The sequence below is a fragment of the Macrosteles quadrilineatus genome, unplaced genomic scaffold (assembly GCF_028750875.1).
Source record: "Macrosteles quadrilineatus isolate MER2022 unplaced genomic scaffold, UCM_ALF_1.0 Scaffold_6__1_contigs__length_79288215, whole genome shotgun sequence".
Lineage (NCBI taxonomy): Eukaryota > Metazoa > Arthropoda > Insecta > Hemiptera > Cicadellidae > Macrosteles > Macrosteles quadrilineatus.
Window position 1 is genome coordinate 14900320 of NW_026542599.1, and position 25889 is coordinate 14926208.

General features: G+C 33.4%; 1 protein-coding gene across 6 annotated transcripts in view; it reads right to left on the minus strand.

Annotated features, from left to right (window-relative positions):
- The window catches only part of LOC128996965 (ELKS/Rab6-interacting/CAST family member 1), a 142765-nt gene extending 127247 nt beyond the window's left edge, over positions 1-15518 (minus strand). For all 6 annotated transcript variants that reach the window (XM_054422523.1, XM_054422520.1, XM_054422524.1 and 3 more), the window contains exon 1: positions 14509-15518. In XM_054422523.1, coding sequence (XP_054278498.1) covers positions 14509-15246 — 738 coding nt within the window. In that variant the 5' untranslated portion in view covers positions 15247-15518. The remainder of the gene's footprint in view (positions 1-14508) is intronic.
- Positions 15519-25889: the final 10371 nt, after the last annotated feature.

A 25889-nucleotide genomic window follows, 5' to 3' on the forward strand; every position in this document is an offset into this window, starting at 1 on the left:
CGATGGTATACGAAAGCCTAGAGCATCAAGACATATGTTTCTTTCACTTAAATGACAACAGGAAATGAGTCAGAGAGAATTAAAGCCAACTCTTGGCACCCGCACATGTGTGGAGATGTCCGACTATCTGACCCTGGTTTACATAGTGGCTTTCGTAGGGACGTGTTCAACATGCCAACCTTATTAGTGATTTTTTTTATAAGTTCTACAAAAGAGATCTATCTATATACTTATTTAATACGCAAGCAGTTTTTTTGTGACAATTACTCCTCCGAAACTACTGAACCAATTGACATGCTTTTGGTGTCATTGGAAAGAGCGTAACATGAAGTTGTGCAGAAAACTTTCTTTTTAGGGAAATAATTAACGAGTGAGGCCCTAGGACCAATTAAAGTTTTGTATTTCTCCATAAGATTAACATGGGAAACAAACATTGTTATGAAACTCCAGCTGTTGTCAGAAATTAAAAGTGAGAAGAAGAACATATGTTAATTGTTAACAGTCATCAAGTTTGCTACAAACATTTACTGACCTGGTTCAAAGGAAATATTCACTATTTGAATTGGTCATAGAACACCACCAAGAAGAGAAAATATAAATAATGTTTTTTTTTATTTATAATCGTTATTATGGACAACCTAATACGGCTATGAGTAAGACTATTTATAGAAAACACAAAATACAAGATCAGCTTTTGAAAAATGATAAGATATGCCTATTTACAAGAAATGTTGATTATATCGATCTTTTATGTACCTTGAGTATTTCCATAATCTTTGAGTCGAAACTTTTAAAGTCATCAGAAATTAAGACTGTTATTCGTTTTAAAATAACGCCTGTAATACTTAGCAATTGATCGAATTCGAGCAACAGGTACACTAGTACTTATTTAATACGCAAGCAGGTTTGTTGTGACAATTACTCCCCCGAAACTACTGAACCGATTGACATGTTTTTGGTGTCATTGGAAAGAGCGTAACGTGAAGTTGTGCAGGAAACTTTCTTTTTAGGGAAATAATTAGAGAGTGAGGCCCTGGGGCCCTTTAAAGATTCGTATTTCTCCATAAGATTAACATGGGAAACAAACATTGTTATGAAACTCCAGCTGTTGTCATAAATTAAAAGTGAGAAGAAGAACATATGTTAATTGTACAGTCAATAAGTTTTCTAATTTAACAGTTTGCTACAAACATTTACAGACTTGGTTGAAATAAATTATGGTTACTATTTAAATTTGGGTTGGCGTAAATATTACGATGGAAAAAAGCGAGAGAGCCTGGATGAATTAATATACTAAAAAGAAAACTAAATTATCACTGTGCTGCATGTCTTAGTAATCATTGAAAGAGCCGATTTGCAAACTGGAAACATAGGAAAGTCATAGAACACCACCAAGGAGAAGAAATAGAAATAATGCGTCGAATCTTTTAAGTCATCAGAAATTATGACTGTCATTCATTTTAAAATAATGCCTGTAATACTTAGCAATTGCTCGAATTCGAGCAACAGAGACACTAGTTATAATTATATAGTTACATTAAGATATTTTGAGAGGTTATAGTATTCACCTGGTTAACCGGAAAGTCATCTGTTAAATCCTGAAAATTCTGAATTGAAGCTTTTTTAATGGTTAAAATCCGAGTCCAGTTGTCTTTGTTAAATGGTTTTGTTTATAAGCATTTTAAAATCATTGTAGACTTTTCATGTGTTCAAATCACTATATTAGTACATATGAGGCGCTCAAAATCGTTCAACTTGTTGAGGGTTCAATAATAGTGTTCATCAAACATATGGTTTTTGTTCATAAATAACATTTTATAACAATTGTGTTGAATAGTGATCAAATTAAATCAAAAGGTTGCTGTATTGATCCTGAGAAAATTCGGTCGCTTTTTGATAGTTCGAAACTAAATCCAGATGTCCATTAATGGTTAAAACAGCTGATCCTAAAAAGTAACATAGCAACACATCTCACTCTATTGTTCACTCATATTTAGGTTAAAATACTTACACATGTGGCATTCCACCACAACTGATAATGATAATAATGGTAATGTCGACCATTTTCCTGACATCATGATTATAACAACAAAATCTCTTAGATGCGGCATAAAAAATTATTAAAGACATTTATTTATCTAATAATAATTGGGTGTACACTAATGAACCAGCTAACTGAAACAACTAATAACTAACTAACAACTAATGAACCATTTAATTGACAATTTCTTGTCATATTTGTCCAAGATAATGGTCAATTAGGAGCAGAATCAATGCTTGGTCGTGAAGTTTTAAAATCCCGTCTCTGTAAAGTAAAACAGAAGATGGAAAGTATACAGCAAAGCGCACTTTGCAGAACAATAGTGCTTTAAGAAGTGCATCTTACAAATTGCGACCGCCTCGAGGAAAAAATAATTTGTCAACCCGTTGCCATGGGTTTGGAACTTCTATGTTTTTACTTCAGTAGTTTTCTAGATGGTTGCTTTCTAGTGGTTAATTCGTTTGAATTGTTATTTAGTTTGCGCTATGAAAACTCTGTCACCAATAATTGAGAAAATAAAGATGATCAAGAAATTAAAAATCTTGTGTTAAAAACAAACACACTTATTAATATTTAAGTATATAAAGATTGTGTTTATTTTCGACGTAAGCACATGTGTGTAGGGGAACTGTACAGATTTTTGGTCTAAGGATGTTAAAACGAAAAAATACATTGGTCCCAGATCTTACCGTGCCACCTATAGAAATAGCTACTTCGGCTATGGAGAAATTCTCCAAAACCTTGTTATATTAAGGAGTTTTGAAAACAATAATAACTGAAATATTTCACAATATTGCACAGATGTTTATGCTATGCTATACGAGAAAAGGCTATTCTAAAAGTAGGGCGATGCATTCCGCTACGATGGTGCATGCTTGCATGCAAAACAGATGGTTTCATAAACAGAGAACAGGAAGAGAAGATCTGAACACAGTCTAGTTTGCAATATAGAGTTTACCCATCTTCGCTCGCTTGAGTTGTATAAAAGGGCTTACCTTTTTTTAATTTAGTTGATAGTGTTTTTTATGTTTTTGTTTTTTTATTTTATTTTTTTACTCGAAGACTGGATAAACCCCTTGTCTGATTCTACATAAAGACTTGTTTGACATTATTTTTACCATTATCGAATGGACCATCGAAAACAGTTCTACAAAGAAAACACTTTTCTTGCAGAATCAAACTTCACATTAATTTGATTTTAACCGGTTAAACAAATTTATGTAGGCTAATTATTACGTAAAAATACTTAGATTTGTCTACGCTTCTTGTCTATAATTCTAAGACACTCTCTTGCGGTGCTAATGGTATAATAGCTTTTTTTTGTGAGTCGGTTGCTCAGTTGGTAACGTCACGGATTTCGGGCCCAAGGCAGCGATGTCCTGGGTTCGGATCCTGGTCACTGCCACTAAAATTTATCAGTACAGTTCACCTTTGTACTGTACCGGCTCACCCCTTGCTTTGCTGGATACGTTCCACGCACAGATCTGTAGTCTATGTGGACGGGTTATGTGCAAGGTTAAAAGAGGCTGCTAACCTCTTTAAAAAAATTATAATAGTCTTGTAAAATAGAGGAGTTTGAGAAGGCAACGTAAAGAACCCTGTGTACCCATCTTGGATTACTACTACAAGAATAATAATCTCCTGGTAAATAAATAGTTTTATTTACAATTTACAAACAAAACAATTGGCTAACACTGTTTTAAATATGTGTTGCAACACGCTGCATATATATAGTCAATGATATTATCTAAATAGCCTCTTGGTCAGGTTCAAGGTCATTTACCTATTCTAGCTGAATATGATTGAGTGTCCAATCAAAATCGATCACCATCATCTATTTTACTACAAAACGCACGTTATTATCCTCCCTGTAGCAGCAAACATAGGTACTCGTTAAACCTACAGTTATTTAAATAGATTTAATTCAAAATCAATTCAGGAAAATGAAAATTCACTAGTCTGAAGGTTTGCTGTGGTGGGTATTTTTATTACTTTCTGTGTATCCTCCTTTTTTATGGAACAAATCGTCATCACACGGGCAGGATATATAATACGATTTTAAATGTTACGAAAACATTTTTTCATGAATATTCTTTACTCGTGTATCCTCTATCTGTTTTGCCATGGAATATTCGATTGTCTAATCCACTGCAGAACCTGATAATCACGGTTACTGTCTAAACTCTCCTCTGATCACGTTCAAAGTTTTATCCAGAAGTGAGGGATCCCACTGCAACCTCAATATCATGACGCTTTGCCGATATCGTCTCTAACACGTGATATTTAGAGACACGTGATATTTAGAGACAAGTGTTTAATAGTCTCTAACCTCTAAATGTATCCTTCAGATATATCCGTACAGGACACTCATAGTGTAAGGATTCAAATACTTTACACCATTTGAAACTACTAATAATAATATTTCATCCTCATTAACTTACAGATTCGGGGGTTTGACGTTTAAACCTCACACATGATTTAGAATAAATTTAAGTTGTATGGTAATTTAAAATAAAGAGGTCCATTGATTGATTGAGCTCTCACGGTTTGTTCAAAAAGGAACTGAGAAAATTACTTTATCAAAATTGACGTGGTGGAATATTTTAGAAACATGAGAGAAAAGATTTGTGTCAGGAGAGAAATAGTAGGAAGGGTTAAGATATGATTATGGCATTTATTTTATGCATTGACTTTTTTTATGACATTGTCGTATTGCCTCCAATAATTGTACTCTTTTCTTTAATTTTTCAGTACACGCTACTTTTGTCGAAGAACTCGTACTTCCCATTGGTAATCGTTGAAGAAGGAGGTGATTAAATTAAACTATTAACAATTTCAAAAACCCCGTAAATGGCAACAAATATTGTATAAAAATGTCACACAATATGTCACACAATTTAAAAAAAATGTTGAAATAAATTAACAATAATGCCACAGAACAGTATTACTCTGTGGATGGTTTACTGTAGTAACACATATTAAAAATTTTGAACCGATATCACTGGCAATGCTTCTAGTTTTTTTTCTTTTTTTCAAGAAGCTGACTCCAAAACATTTTTAAACCTTGGGTAAGCGATTAACTTCAATTCTTCTAACCAAGAATATAAGACAGTTTGAGATATTTACAATAATTGTAAATTCCAAAGTGTGCTCGCTGCATTAAAGGATAACTTGTAATGACAAAACTAGTTCCAACCGTGACAAGAGACAAGCGATGCGGTGAATGTCACGAACAAACTCTACTTGTCACGGAAATAAAACAGTGACTTGTTCTTGTTTTGTTTCATTTTTTAAAGTGGCAAATCACCACTATCCCTTTGTTTAGTTTGTTATATTCTCTTTGTTAAAAGATAGTTTTGTTTTAAATTTTCCCATATGCATGTTTATTATGCATGTTACTTTTAAAAGTCTAAAACAAAAACAAAATAAAAACTTTATTGTTTGGTTTTGCAATCAACATGCATTTTATATGAGAAAATTTAGTTTTTGGTTTATAACTCAAATACTAAAATAAATGGACAGTGGGTGTAAATAGGAATGTTGTTCATCAAGACGCTTAAAATGAAATTCTATTTGACATTATGTTTATGATTGATTTTCTTTAATTACCAGGCTACCTACATTACAAAAAAATAAAAAGTACTTAGAAAATTAGTATTTTGAAAATTATTACAAGTGACACATTATTAGAACTCTAAGCAAGTCCTTTCTAAAAATGTACAATGAGATATAGGTTGACAAAAGGAAATTTCGAGATTCGAACCCGTGACTTTCATTTCTTAACCCTGTGCTTATGGGTATTTTAAATGGATTTTTCATATTTGATTTAGGGGGGATAGTTTTATTTCACGTTTCTAGGTGAAAACGTACTCCCGTAAGTATATGTACGGGGGGTCTGCCTCACCCTGTATAACACTTCCCACAAACTTAACAAATAGTTTTTAAACAACCATACATCGCATTTGAAAATGCAACAGAATGAGCTATGCAATCTGTGATACATTGTAAATTTATACATCAAAGAAATCTGTTTTATGTAGATGTTTAAAGCAGCATATATAGATATTGATAATTTTCAAAGTATCTGCTACATAAAGTATAAATAAACTATCTTCTACTTGTAACTTCTATCATGCCTTAAATTATCGAATTTAAATTATATAGAACTTTTGTTAGAATTAGCAAATGCTACAGATAGTAATGTTACGTGGCGAGTTCTGTCATAAAAGCAGTCAACATTTGTGTGAATCTCAAGTCATTTATGATCACAGAAGAGAAACTTCTTTTCTCACAAAATCTTTCAAGGAAACAGCTGATGAGATTTCAGCCTGTTTTTTGTCCTCACTTACAGGGGTTCCCTCCCAATGATGTCTAACAGCTGCTCTCCCTATGGAAGGGGCGGATTCATTCAACAGTTTCGAAAAATATGGGTTAGTAGATTTAGGGCCCAACCGACCATGAACAAGAGGGCGGAGTTCTACATCATCAACGTATCTTTAGTTTACTTCGTCCAGCGTTTTTCATTTTGCTGTAATGGTTTTCTAATTGTGTTTCCGGGTATCTAAATACATTCCTGATTAGAATTGTATATGATTTTGCAGTGATAGCCTCACGATTTCAATTCGGCATGCCCCCTTTCAGCCTGGTTAAATTCAAAAGCATAAAACATATTTTGGAGTTACATTTCACCTTTAAAATACTTTTTTTTTAGTTTGTAATAGTATACAGGAATAAAAAAACCACGCATTCCATATACTACTCAACATTTTTACATCAATACTGTTATCAAAGACAGTAATGTTTTCAAGATCCCTAAAAAATCCGGAAACTTCTTTTGAATTCTAGCGAATTTCCCATATAGGTAATAAGCTATTACCGTAGTACTCATGGTAAGACCTGGACCCGGGACCTGGAACACCATCCGTTCAAATTCATATATATGTGTGTGTGTCTATAAGCTCGATAACTCGAGCAAAAATGATCCGATTTTGATGAAATTTGGTACAAACGTGTAAACCTACATTTATTTAAACGAGTTCACGAACCAGCATGATCGGACTATAGGAACGGGGGTTTATGGGGGGTTTTATAGGGTAAAAATAGGTTTTTCCTATTTTTGACCCTAAAAACACAAAATTTTACAATTTATTTCCAAACCATTTTGTAGAGCTTAAAAAACAAATAATTTAGTATTCTGAAGCGTTATTGTGCGCCTAATGGTTACAGAGAAAATTCCAAAAAATTGTAAATTTAAAATCCCTATGTTATTCTTATGGAGAATAAGTCAACTGTTGTAGTTTACTTGTTTATGAACATATTTTGATCGAATTTGGAAAATACATTCATTTCTTACTAAACTATTAACATAAAAAACCACCTTTTTACCCTCCCTGTTGCAGCAAAACCTAAGTACTCGTTAAACTAATTCTATTTAAATAGGGAATAAATATGATATTTTTAAGGAGGCATTTCAATGTGAAATCCTATCAGTCTAATGGAAATTCGCTTAGTCTGCAGGTTTACTGCGGTGGGGGTATTTTATACTTGCAGATATTGGAACGAAGCTTCACACATATGACACATAAAAATCTTCTTCTTGAAGCAAAAGTGAATTTTTCATTCTTGCTACAAGGAGTCATAAGGGAATTATGAGAGCATAGGTCAAGTGGCACATTACGTTAAATGGCTATAATTATCTAGAGAAATGTTCTTATTTGAGAAATACTCTCTAATAAGATTAAACAGTGCCGTAAACTCAATCTCAACAGACTGAACATAAGGTTTTCTCGTGTTTGTATGATGCTGTTTTGTTTATTTCACCTTAACTTTACCTAAGCAATGTATAACTTTAAGTATAACTATATGAGTAAGTGGAAAAAGTTGGAAAAACTGTAAACTTGGAGCACATCACCGACCAATGTGGTGGAAGAACATATCAAATCAAAGACAGACACAGTTATTCTAACCCTAAAGGGATAAAAATCCATACTCAGGATTCCTTACAATCATGGAAGACGAGCTATTTTGACCCCACATGTTAATACAAAACTGTTTCATCTTTCTAACCGTATGATTTCCTTCAAATAAACCTTTCTCAATAGTGTACAATAACTGTGTTTTCTAGGACAACGGGAGAAAATCATTGTCACTTGGGGCGGTTAGTTAATAGTATGAATGTAATATGAATGTATAACTTGGATAGACAACTTTTTTGCCAATCTTTTACTAAAACACCCCTCAAAACCAACAAGATGAGAGAGCCAAGTCAATTGAGATTATTGTTGATTCGAATCAATATCTGACCTACATAACGAAGTTGAGAAGTCACAATTTGATCAATTGAACATGATCAACTCCGGTTGAACAGAATGTTGCAAATGAAGATTGATTTTTTCAAATAGTAAGATTACATATGAATTGTCGTAAAAAAACATCAAGCGTTATTTGAAAAATTTAATTTGAAAAAAAGTGCGAGTTGGTACGGAGTGTTTTTTCCTTTTCAAATAAATCCCATACAAGTCTAAAAGTTAATTATTTAGTGTCCACGCTTTTGCATATGTAATAAATACCACTGAATAAATAATAAATAATTCGTATAAGTCAACGTCATAGTAAAATCTGAATTTGTTGTAAGCATTGTATATGAACACAAACTTTTAAGAAACCCCCAAGCAACACCTATCAAACCCCCAACACACTTGAAAGCTCTTGATGAGAAACTTTCTCTGAAAAATACTAGTTTTTCAATTAATCTTCTAAGGATACAAACCATAATCAAAGTGTTGTTTTTAATCATATTTTAAATATTACATTATGCGTCTGCTCTTGTATTTGTTTTCATACATAATAGTTGGTTTAAGCTTTTTTTATCAAGTTATTTTTCATTCTCGTACATAAGTACAGAAACAAATTATTTATACAGTACAATACAATGCGGAACAAGTTTATTGAAATTAGTAGTTGCGATTATTTCCTGCAAATCTTTCCTGTATTCTCTTCTGTGTCGTCAGTCCATTGCAAAGCACGGTTAAAGCAAATATTATTAGTAACAATGATACTAAAATATAAAATATCAAAACCAAGGCAAAAATTTTCCATTATTCGAGTATTTCAAACAAATGTTCACAATTTTCCAAAGAATGCAAAGCATATAATTATCGTGGAAATGTATTCATCTTTCTGAAATTATCGAATGGATAATATTAAATAATCGGGGAGCATGTAGAATAAAAATGAATAAATAGAATAAATGAATAAAAAGATAGCCAAAAACTGTCTTGGAACTGCAACATAACGATTGCTCAACAACAACTTTATATAAGCGAAATACTGTGTAACTTATGGCTATTTTGATAAGAATTAATTAATAAAAAATATAGAAGGAGTTGACGGATACCAGCCCTAACGGATTTTAATACAATTGGGTTTACTGGCAATATTTCGTGTTGACGTAATTAGATACATTCATTGACGAATTTGTTCAGTATAAACAATTGAGAAAAGTTTTATTGAAATGAAACCATTAAAAACTTACCTAACTAACCAAAATTGCTGTAAGTTACCATTTTAAAATTCCGTTTGATATTCCCCATGCCTTTTCTGTTATCAAACGAAATTTTGAAATGGCACAGCAAGTTTGGTTATGTTAGGTTAGATTAGAACAGTTCAATTTTGTATGTATTATTTTTGCCTAGATCAGTTGTCATTTTAATTTTAAATTTTTCGAGAATTAATATGGATCGTAGAGGAAAATTAAAAAATCTATGTATCGAAAAAAAGTCATCGATAATGAATGTTTTCTTTAACAGGAAAGTACCGATTATTTTAGTAAGAACACCTTATTTGTCCATCATTATTATATTACGCTGTGTTTTCTTTCTAAGAATAACTTTTATCACGATGTCTATGGTTTAGATTCGCGATTTACCAGTGTAGTTATTTGTACAACGTTACTGAGCTTGGGCTTACTCCTCCCACAATATTGATTTCCCGGCCAGACCGTGGCTTAGCGAAACTTTACCGATCTTTCAACTGATTGGATTGGAGATCTTCTTATTGTGTTTAGATCTAATTTTATTGCAGAAAAGAATTACCAAGCAAATTGAAAAGTTTAATCAGTTTTACTGTTATTACATTGCAAGCATTTGCTCGGTGAAATATTAAAAATATTCAAAAGTTAAACAAAAGGGTGCATGCACTTACATGAAGCTAATAGATTGTATACATCAAAAGGTTCATGTAAAATCTGTTCATGAGCAAAGATAAAGCAAATAAACAGTAAGTAGTTTATTTTTTATTTATTTTTTTATTGTCTTCTATAAGATCAAAATGTACAAGGTTTTAAATAGTCAATTCAAAAAAGTATTCTAACAATCACAAGTTCAAACGTAACATTTTTAGACTTTTCAGTAACAACGCTTTGCATAGATTAGCCTATATATTGTTATTTTTATCAATGCTTATCATCATCACAGCACCCTTGATGTATTGTTTATAACGATTTGTGTTGTTTTAAACATTTGTCATTTTTTTACAGATTCAAACATTATTTAACGAGCGATTTTTAAAGAGATTTTGTATTGACGACTTTTATTTGATTTGGAATATGTAAAATATTTAATTGCGGTATATATTGTATAGCATTTGTCATATTAACTCAGAACAAATGGAAAAGCTTTTGGAAATTTCTTTGGGAAATATAAAACATGGGTCCTACCGCTTGTTCATGATAAGGGTTTCTAAGCTAATGGGAGAAAGTATGTGTCAGATTTCTGATACAGTTTTCTGACTGTTAAAGTTGTAAGATGTAATGTATACTATTTTTACGTTACTTTACATGATCGTGTAACTTAAAACCTTAACTGCCACTTATTCATACATATGCTAACGTGTATATGAACCATTTACATTTATTTGGGTGGTTATCGAGATATTGTCACTAAATGTGTCAGGTTACGCGACGAACGGGGTCAAATCGCCTATAAGTGATATCGATATCCTATTGCCTTTGATCATAAAATCATATATAGATCATATATTTGATCATATATAGATCATATACGAGGATTCTAAACGTTGGTTTGAGTGTCGATTTTCACTGTACAGTGTCGGTGTGATTTTCGGCAGTGTCGGTATTCACTGTGGTATCTTTACCACCAGCCCTATCAACTGTCGGGGGACTCTCCATTCTAAAGTGGACTCATCTGTAGGACATGTATTTATTTTATAGGTGGCTCCACAGGATTAGGGCATTATACAGCTAAATAAACGGTATCAGCAAACAAACACATACTTTCTGCCATTAACTTATAATGGGTAAGCGATGGGAGTTATATTGTATGGGAGAAATTACAAATGTTACAATAACTATAGAACCATAATTTTTACAGCATTAGGGGTTCTACCTGTTTGGACTTAAAATTGACTATAACGTACTAAAGTTAAATCAAAATCGGTAGCGCAGTTTATTTATACAATTCTTTCGTAATTTTATGGGTTTGGGGAAACCTACAAGAGTTACAATAACTTTTGAACAGTAATGTTGACAGCAATGATGGTTTTACAGGTTTGTATAATATTTAAAAGGATAAAACCCACTACATTTAATCAAAATAGTTTAAACCGTTTTTGTGAAAAGCCTATTTTTACCGGTGTTTTATGGTTTTCAACCCCCATTAAAAAACTAAATTAAAAAAGAAAATTAAATCATATGGATTTCGGCCCACATACAAAATTTCATCGAAATTGGTCGTACAGTATTATACATGGATGATTACTTAAAACACTGTTTTGGGTTCAGAGGGACCTAAAAGTTCTTCCATAGCGTCTAAGTAAATTTGTTTAGAGAAATATCGGTAAGCTCTATAAAACTGTGTTGGTTTTCAATCAGTCCAATAAATTCTGAAATATATTTTGTATTCCCTAAATTAATTTGTACTAGTGGTCGTCCAGTGGTCGAAACTCGACCAAAAATATGTAGGCTATTTTGGATTTTTTAGATAATAGTGGTTGAGGTATGTTGGAATATCTTTGAGGATGTACCTTTTTAGCTGTAGTGAGTGTGATCATGTGTTCAATGTTCACATATCAATTTTTGAGGTTAAATCAAAACAAACAAACTGGCATGTTGTCAATTAGGGACAATTGTTGTATTACTTACGAAAGAAGATTCATTTAAGATAAAATAAATTAATTTAGTTCACTGTCTGATTTAGATAACATTCAGTATTTTGGCTACTGCATTTTATAAACCAAACTCGAATCTTGCTTCCGTTGGGTACTTGGTAAACGTATTGCAGAAGTGAATTATTAACAATATAATTTAGCTGTTAATTAATTATGATTTAAATGGGTCAAAACTCAAAACGTTAGCCTATAAAGGCTTATCTCGTCAGCTCAAGAGTATAGGCCTATAATTCTGACCCCTAACTTGAAACCCCTAAAAGGTGGGTCTGGTCATAAGAATTTCCAAACGAAACGTAAATTATCATTATGTCCCAACAGTTTATCATGTGTATCCCAGTCAAAGCAACTACATTATTCTATTAATATTATGATCAACATTAATGTTGCAAGAAGATACTGTATTTTAATATTTGCCCATATTAAATATTTTTTTAAGTAACCATAACTTAATTTGAGGACAATAATTAAATAACAATATATCCTTTAGTTGATTTGGAATTAGGAATCACGTCTCTATTTCACAGCAAATACCCTCGAATGACCAAGTAAAAAATTGACACGTATGTACACGTGATCGCACTAAAAAGGTTAATCTTCAAAGATATTCCACCACACCTTAACCGCTTTTTGTTAAAAAATCCAATTGCACTGTACATACTTCTCTATTTTTCACCCCATACTGTAAATAAAACATGTGATTGACACTTCTACTATTTGTTTTGATTTTCTGTTTATATTTCGTTGTTATTTCGTCACCAGCATGGAAACCCATAAAGCCCATGTTCATTTTTTCAAATTTCAAATCCATTTTTTGTGCTTATTTCTGAGCCTACCTACAGAAAAATATCTTTCTAACAGTATGCGTAGATTTTTCCTGCGATGCACACAAGCTGAGAAAAAAGGTTTTAAAGAAACATGCTTGCCTATTAATATATAGATAGATTCAGTTTTATCATAAATAAGATAAATGTAGAGTAAAATTTTAATATGGTTGTCACTCGTGTCTTAACCTTGCATAAGTATGAATGTCTACATATGATTTTCAGCCAAGGCTTTACTTTGTCAGACATACTAAATCATCCTTCTTGTCCAGTCAGAGTTGCTTTAATATTTGTACAGTACAGTTAACTAGTTAATTGTAGTCGATTCATTTGTTCAGTTACCAAACGTTTTTTGGGCTCGCGATTGAGAAAAATGAGTTGCGAGTTTTTAAGAAAGAAAATTTTGTAAATATATTGAAAATCAAAATGAAGTACGGTAATGCAAAAGAACGAAAATTTAGTATAAAAGAGCGAAGGTAATTTTGGAAATTTTATATCAATGCAGTAAATAATAAAGTAATATTTGTTAAAAAGAAGGTAATAAACATGTTTGGTTTGATAATTTTGTTTAAATAAATTATTATTTTCAAAACATTTCCAAATCCACCTGCTTTTGGCAAATAGTAATATATTTACAAATGAAATTATTGAATGGAATTTGTAAAAAACTACTATTTCATGTAGTAGGCTACAACGGTATAGATTTTTACAAACTTTAAATTGAAGCATTTTCTTCACTATAGAACAGGTGTTTAGCTATTTGTTCTAATCCATATAATTACTGTGCATTTGTTTTTCAATAAAGTATTTTACGAAATTGGAATCTTTATGGCAATATATTTTGATTTGTTTGCTAACAAAATTATAATCATTTCCGATTTCAAAAATAACCGCCCAACATATCCCATCCATTCAAAACTGGGCGTTTATCTTCAAATAACCTCCAACTTAAAATGTAATTTCTGCTAGCTGATTTTAATTGATAACAAAGCTAAAAATTCCCTGGGAAATTTAGCTGCATACATTTATAAGTTGAAGGCGGAAAGGAGGAATGTTACGTTTTTCATTTTTGGGCTAAAAATAAAATGGGCAATGTGTAGGCACGGGACCTGCGGGGGGGTTAGGGTTGGAAAGAAGAGGGGAGCAACTCATTGATCTCATGGTAGTGACTGTAGTAGGGGTAGGGGGAGGGGGTGGCAAGTAGGTCAACCTCAACTGAGACCGCGTAAATCCGTAAATGAAACCTCAAAAATCAGTACCTAGCGTGCCTCTGAAATATTGGGGGAATAAATGTTGATGTTGACAGACCTACATTCGGAAATAATCCTATTTAACAGTTTTTTGATTGTTTATCCACGATTGGGGGATATTGAAGTAGATAGCTATTGCGTTTTATTGGATCGAATGTGTTAAATGTTTTTAGAAAATGTATGACTAAAGTGGGGAAAATGATATTCCTACCTGATTCTCAGAGTTGAGCAGTTTGAGCTGGTCGTTGATGAGGCTATACTTGGCAGACTCCTCCTTACGCAAAGCTCGCTCCTTCTTCAGCTCCGGGCTCCAGAAGGTCTTGATGCTGTGCATGCTAGAGCCGAGCTTCTGGTTGGTCAGTTCCAACTCCTTCTTCAGGTTACCCAGTTCCCTCTGCAGATCCGTGTTCTGGTGTTGCAACTCCCCTATGTAGGATCCCCCTGGAGCGTGGGTGTTGGGGGACTGACGTGCCGACCGCGTGTACAGATCGTCCTCCAGGTACATCTGTCTATCCAGGGAACGATCTCTGGCGGAGGTTCGTTCCAACGACCGCTCTCTAGGCTCGCGGATCGGCATGAACTCCCGGTCGACGGGCTCTGCCCCCGTCCTGTCCAGAGACTGGTACCTCACCGACATAGGGTTGTTCGCGGGCCTCGTCGCACTACGACTCCTGTGGTGCCCCCCGGCACGTCCCCGGTCCTCCATCATGACTGGACTCTGCGCTTCCTCCTCCCGGTAATACGGGGAACTCATCGACTGGTAGGGAACATGCTCCGGCGAACTCCCTCGCCCCTTCCTACCGACCGGACTGCCTCGACTGATCGCTGACGGGTAGTTCCTCGACGGCGACCTGTCTACCGTGGGAAGCTCCCCCAGCCGTCTCGCACTCCTCGGAGATCTGTTGCCTCCCGCACTCAGCGGCGCTCCCCCGTAAGGGTCTCTGGACATTGTTCCTGGACTCCCGAGGTCCCCCCTATCATGTCTCACACACGCTCGCGGTCCCCACACTCACTCCTCACTAGGCCCGGCCGCGGCTATACTCGCACCTGCGTACTGCGACGATCGATCCTCTACTCACCGACACTACTCACTTCACTAGCTACTACTCCGTACTCAGGAGACATGTCTACGTCACTGGGACACACTGGCCGACTCCTAGCCTCACTGAGGGCGCACCCCGGGACGGACGACACTGTAAGGGGCTAACCTCTGAGTATCGCCTAGAGGCCCCTGCGAGTGTCGCTGTCGCTGCTGCTGCCTAGCGGCCACTCACGACAACTATAGTACACAAACTCGCCACCAGCACCACATGTCCGCCCTCCCTTGCTGAAAAATCCATATTGGCATAGTGGCTTGGCTTCGGATATGTTTCTACCTTAAATTTGACAAATTTGTATTACTTAATTGATTAAATCAGAGACCTTCGCAATACTTGTATACAGATAATTTGCGAGACCGGCAAATAATATTCAATTAATATTGAGCATTACTTTATTATCGGCAAAAATAATACGGTACCTATGTCGTTAAATACATGGACAGTTAATTGATTACGATAGCGAATATAACATGGAATGTCTAACAAGGATAAGTGTGAATTTTTAGTTTGCTGAGGGATTAGAAAATGACTATTGCTTAAGCCTATTAGCAAATTAGCAAATGTAAACTGGCCATTTATGTTTGTTGTAGATTATATTTCCAGAATAAGATATTCATTGTTTTCCCTTCATTAATAGCAGTGAGTAACGACCATAATTAATCTTTTATGGTCTTATAAAGTCGTTAAAAAAAATTGCAGCCAAGGCAGATTTACGCATGATAATTGAGGATGAGATGATCAGGGTTTCCCTATGCTTCTATAAGAAGTGTATCCGTCAATAGAAAGGCTGAATGAACAAACTACCAAGAACTAGTAACACAACTTAATTGAATACTTAATTGAATGAATTGTATATATTTATAGAGATGCACTGTGGATGCGAATGCAATACTCCCTGGTGTGGATTAACGTCCGCACTAGTGGGTACTACGACTATCAGCAGTACTATCCTGATAATTAGACCAATTCGTTAATACCAAGGCAAGAATGTGGTTCGGATTCCACTATAAACTGTAGGTCCCTTAGTTGCCATTAGCTGTTTTGGCTATTAATTAACAGCTGTGTCTAAGGAATATGTCGGCCTAGTCACTAATAAGACTACAAGATCGCGTCACTCATATGTGGGTTAAAATCTAAAATACGCACATAGTGGCGTCCCCATCTTAAATAATTGAAATTGATATTAATAAAATGAGTTTAAAGTACTCAATTTTAAACCTAACTATGTATACAAATGTGAACTGCAATTTATAAATGTAAATTTTAACTTTGGTAATATATTTACACTTTAATAGTTATTTATTTTTCATTTGTCAAATATTATCTAGAAAACACACAAAAAGGGTACAATTTATTTAACGTGGAACAATAAAATTTCAAGATTAAAACTCAAGAATAATATTCTCTATTTAAAATGATAAAACACACTCGTTTGTCATATAAACTATCGTATGACAATGATATACTATTACACTCATTTACGCTCATAAAAACTAAGATATTTCGTAAAACAACGTTTTAAGTCAACGTTTTTTAGTTAAATATTTAATTTTTATCATTGAAGGAAAAGTTCACCAAGTAGGCTACTTACTAGAAGTTAAATGACTTAATCTCAAGTGGTTTAACTCTACACTCTTAACCTGTTTATATGTACTACGACTGTTTATATGCATAACATTGAAATTACTCAGCAAATTGTTTGGTTGTTGAGACTTACACATTTGTTCTACAAAACTTGGTTCCTTATGGTTAGTTTTAGGTCTGTCGGTCTGTATGAATTTTATAAATTGTTTTAATACTCGAAATTTAAATCTGATAATAATCAGCTGTTTTATGTCCAATTCATGGTGGAATAAGGATAATTTTCATAGCATGAAATGTATTGGTCTCGACCAATAGTTATTTGTGCAACTAGTGAGAAAAGTGAGCAATTGACTCACTCGAGAGAAATCATTACTCACGAGCCGTAGGCGAGTGAGGAATGGTTTCTCGAGTGAGGCAATTGTACTTTGAACTCGAGTTGCACATTATACTTTTCCTACAGTTACCATAAAACAAATAAATTGGTGAAGAAACATGACCTATTTTTACACAGAAGTGAACTTTTAATATAACATTTAATGTGAAGTGACAAATACAACAGTACAACAGCTGACCTGCTGATTTACAGCCAGTGCTGCCAACGTATTTCGCGCGCATACGACGTTGCCTGCATGTCACGCGCTCACTATTTCGTGCCTTCACGTTGCAAATCTGGAGTGAGACAATGTAATTAGAGTTAGACAATGTTAACATTGTCTCACTGATGAGCGAATTGGCCACTTTGCTTTCTCAAATCAGTGAGAGAACATGTACATTGTTAGGTAACTGTAGGAAAAGGAACAATTTATTTGACATATTTAATAAGGAGGAACATTACATACTCTTAATTTGTTTTCTCTACAAAAGAGTAGGCATATTTTTATTTATGTTATATTAATTAGTGGACCCTGACGTTCCGACTTTAAAATAAAAAGTAGAAGAAAACAAGAGTGCTATGTTTAAAGTGAAGTTGCCCCTCTTTATTTCCTAAGCAATTAAAATATACGGATCACGCCATAAAACTCACATTTGGCCTAAGGTTAAACTGTAAATCTTCTTGGAAGCAGAGCTATAAATTACACAAACAAATCAATTCATTCCTGGGAGGTATGGCTGAGAAATATAGGCTTTGCTGTTAATTAAAGTACCATATTTCATTCTAAATTGTCTTTGCCCGAATCCAATTGGGCCCTAACCATGCTAAAATCAAAACGGTTAGTTTCAGAAAATGTTTATGTACCTTACAAAGACTATTGCTGGGATACAATTTATTTAAAAAGGAATTTTCTCATTATAAGCAATACAAATTTTATCTTACTTTAATCATGCAAATAATTCAAAGTTCTTGGATTTAAGCCATTCGTTGTTGATTACATAAGTTTATGTTCTCTAAACGATTGTATTAGCCATGTTCCATAATTGATTAGTAAAACATAAGCTACTTACGTTTGCTATTTACATATATTGGATCCGATGTATGTTCCTGATAGGTCTAGAAAAACTTCAAAATATAGGATTTCGAAATTTAATTCCAAATTGTTTTGTATAGCATTGTTCGTCTGGTTATGGTGAAAAAGAAAACAAAAAAAACATTATATTCCCATGATACTTACTAAGTCAACTATAATTTGATTGTTTATGAATATTTCAATCAAAGTTGGTCAATTTTTGTATTTCATATCAAGCAACATCTAAAAAATCCTACTTTTTGATATTCCTTGTAGCAGCAAACCTAAGTACTGTACTTACTAATGTTATTTAAATGGGGAATAAATATAACATAAGGCAATATTTCAGTGGAAATCATATCAGTCAAATGGAAATTCGCTTAGCAGGTTTGCTGCGTTGGGGTATTTTTTATTTCAACATGATTTAAATGTGGTGAGTTTTTATACGCTTGGCTGAACCCAGGACACAATACAGCCATGTTGTCATTCTGTAGCTCGACAGTGGAAAACATGTTTACAAGATCTGTCTTTTGACTTGTGACTTGTGACCAAGGTTTGGCATCAATTTCTGAAACTGTTGGAATGTTTGATATTTTAACGAAACATTGTCTAAAATATTTCCATTTTAATGACAAATGTAAATAAAAATCGCCCTGACTAAATAAAACAGACTGTATAAAGATATACAAGGATTTCGTTCATCCCATCTGAAAAAAGGCGCTTTTAATAAAAAGTTCAAAATATGGATAAATTTGAATTTGATATTTTTTTTTTAATCGGGATGTTTAACGAAACTCTTAGTGTTAAACAATGTTATATTAGGTATATAGCTTATTTTTCTTTGTATAACAATAATCTTTGATAAACGAGAAAGTAACTTAATTTAATACAGTGAAAATTTGACGAAAGAACTATGGTAGAATTAGAATTTAACAATAACTAGCTGTTACGCTGTTACCCACGTGCTTCACCCCGTTTGACTTCATAAGTATTAAAATATTCAAAGTTCAAGTTTTACCATTGATTGGTTAAGTTAAGCTGAAAAAAACAAAACAGAATACAGTAATACAAACAAATAATCACGCCTGATTTTAATAAGGTAATACATTGAAATTTGAACAAAAACAAATAAGAACAGCTGAGGTATTTTTAGCATTATGTATACGGAAAGTTCCCTTTAGAAAGGAATTACGACCTTAAATGGCAATTTATGAAATAATGGATAGTTTTGTGCAAGGTTTCTCGTGATGACCAACATTTTAAATGTGTGGTTTATGGGGGTGTGACTTTTAGTTTTCTCAAAAGTTCATGGGTACTTTGGGATTTATATATGGATTTTGGCACTTGTAAACAATTGGATCCATCTTTAAATTCCCTCGCTGACCATATTTCAGTTTGTTGCTCTTAGAACTGTACAAAAGGACTATGTCACGATAAGTATAATGAACGAATCAAACATGGAGAAAACACCTATTGAATAACACTACTGTAATAGTTCAATGATTTGTCAGAGTCAGTAGTTGTTCAATTTTTGGCCCTGTACCTCAGCCTACAACATCGCAACGCAACTTCTTGGATCTTTTGTACCACATAATATCGCCTGATGTTTGCAGGCGTCCGCCGTTCTAAATAACACAGATTAACTGCTGCATAGATTTAACTTTATATTTACTGTACTTTTTTGGCAAATTTTAGCGGGTGTTTCGATTTTTTGTGAATATTTATTATGGTCTTTATTCCTAGTTGAAATCATCCACTATACATTTTTTTTATTAGCTGAGTAACTCTGGATACTAAATAGTTCAGGGTAGAAAGTTGGTCTATGGCTAGGGCTAGAGCATGGGGCTTTTTTCTCAGAGATCCCGGGTTCACATGCAGACAATCCCAAATGACTTTAACTGTTTGATGTGTAGAGACTCTAGGTATAGCATGTAGTAGGCGTAGAACTGATAACAACTGATTATATAGTTAACGGTATAACGGCATACTTCAAGGTAGTGCAGATATAATCTAAGATCTTGGTAAGTGTTATACCTAAAAAATGTATTTATAATTTTTTTTATCTATGAATTGGGGCTCTTTCATTGCCTCACCCTGTACAATGGTTGACTCGCAACATTTTTTTGGCTTAATCTTCTACTACTACTCGGGTCAAGGAAGTTAAATCAGTCAATAAGTTTATGAATGTCATCATTTAAATGAATAGAGGATACTAATTTAAACTCTAAATGTGATTCAAATTTTAGTAATATAATCTTTTAGTAATAAAACGAATACAAAACTATCTCAATTTAAATATATAATTCCTCATGTTCCAAAACTAGGTCATTTTATTTTGAAAACCCAACCGATTTTATCAAGATTAGCATTTTAATAAGAATTTCATGTTTTCAACATTCTAAAATCACCATTGCCCTGATATTTGTTATGTTTCTCACAGTTAATTTTATACAGTTCAATTTATTCTAGATGTTTATGTTTTAAGTTTTCTTGTGTTTTTTTACAACTAAAACTTGTAAAGTGTCTGTTTGAATGTTGTGCCACAGCTTGTCATTAAAAGAGTAAATAAAACCCCTATACAATATTTACCAACCCCAAATTAACCAAAAACGGATTAAGGACAACGATAGGGGGTAGTTTATTAAGTGTGAACACTTGTTGTTTTAACCAACCTTTTCTTATGATCCAAATATTTCTTTCCCATCTTAAACAACAGTCATAGAATATAGTCGTGCCCGTGTTCCTGTTCATTTTTATTCTTATTTGATCTGATTTGTAATTTTATAGCAATTTGTGGGTGTATCAATCATAATTTTTAACTCAAATTTTTATTATATTCATGAGTAAAATTTTTAATTTGGGCTTGGATTACAGAGTCGGTGACTTTCTATCATAGACGAATAAATTGGTGGTTCTTTCGTTACTGACCAAATCACTTTGCGTACATTCATTATTGTTTTTTGTTTATCCTAATGACAGGAATGAACAACAAATAGATTAGGTGTAAGCACACACAAATTTGATCATTCGATCGGAAAAACGAACCCTATATCATACGAATCAGTCAAAGGTCAAATTTCTTTGATAACGGAGAAGAATTTATTATAAAACATTGCAAAACCAAGCATTGATGTGGGTAGTTGGGTTTGTATCGAATTTTCCTATAGGGAAAAGGTTATTACTGTAGGGTGTGCACGGAAAGATCTAGAATCAGGACCGATTTACTTTTTAGCCTAAATTTAATGTTCACTCAAGCCAAAAAACTATTCATTTTTATGCTTAATACAATATTATGTAACATAGAAAAGCCTACCTTTAATCACAACCACAGTGTAGAAAAAAAATATTTTTTGTATATTTAAGCGTTGTTGTACAATTAAAGTTTACGGAAAAATCCCAAAAACTGTATATTTAAAATTCCCATGTCTTGTGGAGAAAAAGAACACACGTTTTATTTTGCTTGTTTTTGCAAAATTATTTATAAAACACGTTTTCATTCATACTGTCCTAAAAGCAGCCGTTTTTAGTTCTCTAAATCGTCCGCAAATTCATCGTTTTCGGGTAACTTCAAAAATAGGGAACATAAAAAACATTTGGTAAATTTTTCGGTTCGCTAACCACAAAATCTTTTAAGAGCATTATGAAAACTATGCTAATCACACGGAATTCAAAGTTATGTTTGTAAACAACAGAAATGTAAACATTTATGGCGACTTTTTATAACCTCAAATTGTGTGGTCTTAATTTTTAACGATTACAAGGTTATTTCCACAGTATGATAATATGAAAATAATTGTTCATCGCCGGAGCAAAAGTGTCTTTTTGGTACTTAATCGTATTTCCAAGCGATTGCCTACCAAAAAAAGCCAATTTCGCTCCTAGTGATGACAAGTACTATTACCCTTCCATGTAGCACTGTACCATCAAACCTAACTACTCTTTAAATCTGTCGTTATTTAAACGGGGAATAAATATGACTTGTTTATAAAAATATATTAGTTATCCAATCATACAAATTGAAACTCGCTTAGTCTGCAGGTTTGCTGTGGCGGGGGTTTTTCACTCATATATCAACAATTCTTTTCTACATAATTTTATATGTTTTGGTTACTATTTGCTTCTAATATACAGCTTAAACGAACGTAGGCCTGGTCCCACTAGGTTAGGTTGGGTGTAGGTTATTTTAGAGTTCGGTTATGTAAAAGGCTTACAGTTACACGCAGTTTAAACTCCAACAATAACCTCGTTACTAATCTTCTCTGTAAATGAATACAAATTAAAGCCTACAACTCGAATGCTCAGTTTGTCGCCCCGGGGGCTACGCCCACGAATGTTTTGGGATTCCGCCCGCTTGGGCAAACCCGGAAATGTTGGCATAAGCCCTGTCAACGCAGTGCGGGATATTTTTCATGCGTCCACAACAGTAATGAGAATATGTGTGTTTAACCTAAGCGTATAATTCAGTAATTTATTCAGTTATACTTGTCTGAGGAGTTACAAGTTTGGTTTCCACAAATATTCCTGCTAATCTTTACCCTGAGAAAATATATAAATTTTAATTTGGTAGTGCCGCGTGGTAAGAATGCCTTTACAAATGGTTCGATTACAAGGGAGACCGATTGTGTATTTAGATGTAATTTGTCATGCTTGATTACCGTAATTTAAGTTAGTTAAAAGGTCCAGGGTGTGGACCGTTCCCTTGTAAACCCCGTAGAAAACTTCACAGGCGTAGAAAAATAATAAATTATTTATTACTCGGTTCAGTTACATGTGTTTCATCGCCAAATATAGTAGTTGTGGCTCTTTTTGGTACGCTATCGCTTGGAAATACGATTAAGTACCAAATAGACACTTTCGCTCCGTGTGATGAACAACTATTTTCATCATACTGTGGAAATAGCCTTATAAACGTGACAAAATTGGATCACATAATTTGTGGTTATACAAAGTAATATTCAATCTTTATATATCTGTTCTTTTTGATCAAAACTTTAAATATCGTGTGGTTAGCAGCGTTTTCATAATGCACTGATAAAATTTTGATGTTAAAAAACCGAAAAATGTACCATAAAAAATTCCCTGTAAGCTATATAAATAGGGAATTTTCTCTTCCCTATTTGAAATTACCCGAAAACGATGAATTTGCGGACGATTTAGCTCAAAACGGCTGCTTTCCAAACAAAATGATGAAAATGTCAATTTACTCTCCACGAAACCGTGAACTAAGACAGTATTAAAAAAGTTAAGATTTATCGAAACAGAGAAAATTACTATAACCCGTGATGAGATGTGAGTAAGCTGATAGGGATAGAAATCAGTGGTTCCCGAACTTTTGGGTTCGAACCTTACCAGTAACCAATGTTTTAGCTTATATATTATAATATCGCAACACTTAACCTAGCCTCAAATAACGCATTACAGTTACGGACTGGAGCCTAGCATCGTAGGACGAGACGATCATTAACAAACTTGATATCACAATTATTGATGTATTAACAGGTGTCTTGTGCATGACTTCATCCCTAACCCAGCCAACCTTCAAGAAAATAGATCCCTCCGACATAAATCCTACTGTAGTTACACTAATGGGAGTCAGAATTGAATATTTGATTTATTTTCTCAATATATCACTCCGCGGCAGTCCCTAGGGCATTCATCGATTAGTGAGACAATCGATTTAATCCTGTAGCTTACGTAGCCTTAGGAATTGGTTAGATTTATATCTAATAAAATTATTTTATTTCATATCGTAAAAAAAATTTAAATTAATATTTGAAACTGTTGTACAACTCAGGATAGTAGTCTTCAATCATCTTTATGAATTTATATCAACAAACAACGTTAATGCAAGATTCCAGAATGATTTTAAAATCTTCGTAGATTGTTAGGCTACAGTATGTTGAGGCAAAATATCCATTTCACAGCAAACCGAATTAATATGCGAATTATCTCAATAAAGACTTTTTTTTATCAGGTTACTGATGAAAATTATTTACCCTAAAATACACTCCAATGGTAAATCATAGACTTAGTAATGGGTTTAATTATATGGGATGCTAAGAGAAGATGAAAAACACGTTGAGTTAAATTTTAAAACCATAAAATGAATTAATAGATTTAGCAAATGTAATGGATTTGTAAAAAGGACAACATAGGAACAAAATAGTTTATTTAACATATTTAGCATTTCAGAAAAATAAGGCGTGTGGTAAATATTTACATGTTTTCAAGTAGACAAATTTAGGCGAAATGTTTAAAATACTTAAAAATATTTTTGTTTGACATATACGTGTACAAAACACATTAATTCCAACGAGTTCGTGAATCATCATCATCTGACTATGGTAATGGGGACTATGGTATGGGGTAAAAAAGTGTTTTATCATTTTTTTTACTATCAAACATAAAATTTTACAACTATCCAAACCATTTTTTAGGGTTTTAAAACAAATAATTTGGCAATTTTAATTATATTTGTACAATTGGTTACAAAGACAATTCGAAAATAAAGAGTTTTAAATTTGCATGTTATTCATATGTAGAATAGGTAAAAATTTTAACATCTTACTAGAAAACACACTTAATCACTTCATGCAGCAGTAAACCTAAGTACTCATTAAACCTAATGGCATTTAAATAGGAAATATATCTAACATGCTTAAACAACTAGTTAAGTGAAAATCCGTTTGCTGTGGCGGTGGTGTTTTAGTGCATTATAATAATAGTTGGGTATTTTCAGCTATATTTTGTTCAGTAATTATTGTAAAATCTTCATTTTAGCGAATTTCCCATATAGGGAATTAGATATTACCGTAGGTCTCATGGTAAGACTTAGACCCGGGACCGATTTAGTTTTTCATTTTGAGGTTCCTAGAGTCCAAAAAAAACCATCCGTTCGAATTCGTATACAGTATATATATATGTGTGTCCGTTAGCACGATAACTGGAGCAAAAATTATCAGATTTTGATGAAATTTGGCACAAACGTGTAAACCTACATTTAATCGAACGAGTTCTGGAACCAGCATGATCGGGCTATGGGAACGGTGGTTAATGGGGGGTTTTATGGGGTAAAAAAATGGGTTTCCCCATTTTTGCCCCTAAAAATATAAAATTTTAAAACCATTTTGTACAGCTTAAAAAAACAAATAATTTAGTATTGAATCGCTTTTGTATGCCTAACAGTCATGGAGAAAATTTAAAAAAGTGTAATTTAAAATCCCGTGTTATTCTTATGTAGAAAATGAAAACTGTTGTAGTTTACTTGTTTATGGATGTATGTTGATACAATTTGTCAAATTTATTAGTTTCATCCTATACTATTGACGTTTGGTCAAAAACACTTTTTACCCTCCCTTTTGCAGCAAACCTAAGTACTCGTTAAACTAATGCGATATAAATAGGGAATAAATGTGATATTTTAAAGGAGACATTATAGTGTACATCCAATCAGGCAAATGGAA